At 44.2% G+C, this 4,249-nt stretch overlaps 1 protein-coding gene across 1 annotated transcript; it reads left to right on the top strand.

Moving 5' to 3' along the window:
- The first annotated feature begins 881 nt into the window (after positions 1–881).
- On the top strand, positions 882–2,093 carry LOC119284322 (F-box protein At2g21930-like). Its single transcript, XM_037563497.1, has one exon. It carries the CDS (start codon positions 882–884, stop codon positions 2,091–2,093), a length of 1,212 nt encoding a protein of 403 aa, XP_037419394.1.
- Positions 2,094–4,249: the final 2,156 nt, after the last annotated feature.

Below are 4,249 nucleotides of genomic sequence, written 5' to 3'. Positions count from 1 at the left end.
GGGTTGGCCCCTTGTGGTTCGGCTCAAAAGAAAGCTATCTTCAGTATTATGGAATCGTGTGCGTGCATGGACACCACAAAAAGCTAACTTCCCTATCCCAGCCGCTCAGCATCAGACTTCTGAGGTTAGGAAGAGGGCACCACAAAAAGCCTGAGCAAACTTGTTCATGGCGAGTTTGCACCAACCAGAATGTGTGTTTGAATTGACCCGGAAAGATATGAGAGTCTGGAGTGCAGACAGCGCGCTACTGGAATTTTCACGTACGCCGGGTATAATGCTCTTCGCCGAGTGCTAAAACACGGACACGCCGTACGCTGTATCTCTTTTAGTTTTTAGATCTTCTTTAGTCTTTTTCAGCAACCATGTCGGCTAAGTCACACAAAAAAATTTCGTGAGGACGAACAAGAGGTACGGGGATCAAATGAGCTCATGTTCATTGTTCCACAGGAAATCATTCCAATGGAAACATATAGGATAGGAAGCAAACAAATTCCGTGTTCATCATCCCAGTTATTCTAAACCATAGGGAACAAGCAAATCCAGTGTTTATCATCCCGAGTAGTACTACAAATCAGATGAAACAATATTACAAGCCAGGATAATTATGTGCGGGCCACTTATATCTCGTTACAAACACGCATAAGCGACTCTATCCAATTCAAGTCTAAAAAAATAAACAAGTATCTAATCCAAGTCTCGAAAAATAAAAATAAAAGTATAGCGTCCCCCGTAGCCGCCCTAAAACTAAGGTACCTTTCCTGACTCACCACGGCGAAGATCGCAACCACCGACTATATGGTCGATGATTTCCTAGCCAGATCGAGGATTTCCTCCCTCCTTTTGCAGATCGCTCCCTGCCTACTCCCTCCAAATTCTGCTCCATGGAGGCGGAGACGGAGAAGGAGAGGAGTCTCGAGAAGAAGACCAAGTCGGGGCTGTACAGGTGCAACTATCCAGGGGCGACGGCGGAGGCGGCCGCGCTGTTCACCGACGACCTCATCCTCGAGATCCTCTCCCGCCTCCCTGCTAGATCCCTCCACCGCTTCAAGTGCGTCTCCCTGCCCTGGCGCGACCTCATCGCTGACCCTGCCAACCGCAAGAAGTTGCCCCAGACCCTTGCCGGCTTCCTCTACACGTCCTTCTGCGGCAGCGGGTATCGCCACCACTTCGCCAGCGTCTCCGGCGGCCCAGCTCCGTTTGACCCTTCCCTTCCTTACCTGCAACTTAACAAGTACAAGGACATGGCCCAGATGGACACTTGCAATGGTCTCGTTCTCTACCGCGGCTGCACCAAGAAGGCGGCCCCTTGGGATTGGGCAGAGGATGATTGCCGTTTTGTGGTGTGCAATCCCGCCATTGGTAAGTGGCTCGAGCTGCCCCCTAAGCCTTCGGCGCCGGCAATCAGATATAGCCATACTGCAGCTCTGGCTTTTGATCCGGCAGTTTCGTCGCATTTCCACGTTCTTCATTTTGAGGAGGACTATCTGGCAAATTATATGACAGGAGTGAGCATCTACTCGTCGCGGACAGGAGCCTGGAGTCGCCGGGATAGTGGGATGGTTGAGAAAGCGGCGCCGTTCTTCAGGTGTAAATGTGTCTTTGTCGGCGGTATGATGTATGTGATTGGCGAGCTGGAGGACATCAGCACCGGCAACGAGTATGTGGTGGTGGGGGTGGACGTGGAGGGGAAAGAGTGGAAGACTATCCGTGTGCCGTACTGTTCGAGATTTTGTATGATTGGATTGTCGCAGGGATGCTTACACTATGCTGTAGCTACCTATGAAAGCCTAGTTCCTGAGATAACACTTTGGTGCCTCAAGGATTGTAACAGTAAAGAATTCGTCCTCAAGCATACCGCCAGCATGGATATGCTTCTGAGCATGACTAGGATGAAGTACAGGGTTGTTGGGATTCATCCAGATTGCGACACCATTTTCTTGTTTTCATATGGAGGTGCTACCTTGGCAACGTATGATATGCGACATCAAAAAGTTAGTTGTATTATTAATCTTGAGAACATGAACATAACACAACGATTTCTACCCTATGTTCATCTCTTCTCAGAGCCATTAGCAGATGCAGATGGGCAGTAGTTTCTTACTTTCAAAGTTCAGACAACCCTTGTGCAAGAATTGGCTCCTCTGTCGGCTGAAGTATTTGTCTATGTACATTGGAATCCGCTTGAATCATGCCACTCAATTGGCTGGTGCTCACACTCCTGCTTGCTTGATTTGCAGTTCAGAGCCAATGCCTGGTAAACCTACAGCTTAAGCATAATGTCATTTCCAAAGGACATTGTTACTCTTGTTCTTGTTTACCTAGCCCTTGCTGGCTGTTGTTCTGGACATGTATTAGTTCCACGGGGCTTAATTATATTGTAATCAGCCTTCTTTTCCATAACAGTCAGTTATTATGATTATCCTAAATCTTAGTGCAGATTGTCAATGTGGGTAGTTTATTGAAAGGTTCAATCATACTGGTTATGGTGTGATGTCTAGTCGACCTTTGAGCAGGTTCTTTTTATGTATTTTTGCTGTATTTAATGAATTCAGTAGAGCCTTGGATCTGTTAATCACAAAGAAATTGCATCAATGTCAACAAAATAAAATAATATTGCAAGCTTTGATGAAACATTTTCCTACTGGAGTGTGTTTGTTTGGTCCTTTTTTTTGTTATTTAAAGTGATAAACCAAAGGTTCGTATCATATAAGCTTGTGTGTCACATATGAAAATAGGATTTTGGCAAGGACATGGCATTTACTATGTTAGAAATGTAGTGACCATAACATATAGGTTTGTCTATTGGTTTAGACGCTTAGAGTTGTGTGCTCTTAGCAACCATATATTGATGCCCTGGTAATGCACTGTCAATGTGCTCGTGGCTGTACCATATATTGATGCCCTGGTAATGCACTGTCAATGTGCTCGTGGCTGTACGCATCGAAATTGTACCCGGCAAGCAAGAAAAATCGCCGTGTACATCGTCAGACTCCAAAAATTCTGTCAGAAATGAAAATCATAATGTCGATATCTTGCTGATATCTGCATGAACTTCCATGGAAACCTGCAAGGTTCTAAAAGTTATCTTTATGAAAAGTGAAAGAAACATCATGTTGTAGTGCTTCATGATTCAGTAAAGTGGCAAAAAAAAAAACAGCCTGAAGCAAAGGACACTGCAGACAGTATGAAGACAACAGGTAATGGACCGTTCATTACCAAACTGTGCTTGCAGCTTCGGAACCGCATACTCTTGTATATCTCCATTTGTGCTATAATTTGGGGTTGCAATAGAAGTGCAGCAGAAGCAGATTGGACTATTCCAGAGATTTTAACCAAGTTTCTATTTCTAAAGCTGCTTGACTCTTGTGAAGGTACATGTGGTATGTGTGTATTAATAAGCTAGCTTGCTTTCTTCGTGATCTAATTATTATGCCAAACATTTTATGTAACTAGTAGTACTAACTGTTAACCGTGTCCAAGCACAAACATAGCATGGTGTCTGTGTTGACAGTGGTAACTGGCAAGAAAAAATGTAGTTGATGCTTCGATTGATTAGGTTTGCTGCTCTGTATTGATCACGAGTCTTCCTGAATGTGTAGCACTCCTGATCAAGTTTGCTGCTCTGTATTACTGATTATGTAGTTGATGCTTCGATTGATTCAGTTTGCTGCTCTCATATAGCTCTTTCGTTTTGATGCTGCATGCGGCTTTCATACCCTTTCAGTGGATAGCCATGTCTTTTCCAAAGCACTATCTGGATGCTCTTGTTTGTAGACTACGCTGGAAAGTATTCCATCCTGCCGATGCTCTCTACAAAGTAATCTGATCCATGCAAGAATGGAAGGTCATTTGGCCCATGATGAAGCAGTTTGCAGTGTCACAAGCTTGGATGAAGCAGTTTGTAGTGTCTCAAGCTTTTGACCAAGGATCTAGTTGGCACTTCCTTCCGGAATTTTTGGAGTTTCGTTTTAGAGAAAAGAATTGTCATGTGACAAACAACAGATGAATTATCCGCAATCCAGTGGAAGAGAGTATAGAAGTAGAACACAAAGTAGATCTTAGTAAAGCCGTTCAGAATTACAAGGAAATTATCAGAGTAGAATCTACTTTTTAGATTTGCCTTGCATATTTGAAAAGTTCATCCCTCTGTCTGTACTTTGCTCTGATCTCTCGACCACGGCTGGGTTCAGTTCAAACATGGCCTAAAGACAGAAATAAATAGATGTGGTGAGTAAGAACAACATTTCCT

This window comes from Triticum dicoccoides, chromosome 4A, assembly GCF_002162155.2.
Source record: "Triticum dicoccoides isolate Atlit2015 ecotype Zavitan chromosome 4A, WEW_v2.0, whole genome shotgun sequence".
Taxonomy (NCBI): domain Eukaryota; kingdom Viridiplantae; phylum Streptophyta; class Magnoliopsida; order Poales; family Poaceae; genus Triticum; species Triticum dicoccoides.
This window is presented reverse-complemented; position numbering and strand designations above follow the sequence as displayed.

What these genes read in the sequence shown, in the direction of transcription:
- LOC119284322 (XM_037563497.1), top strand. Translation starts at nt 882, where the DNA reads ATGGAGGCGGAGACGGAGAAGGAGAGGAGTCTCGAGAAGAAGACCAAG.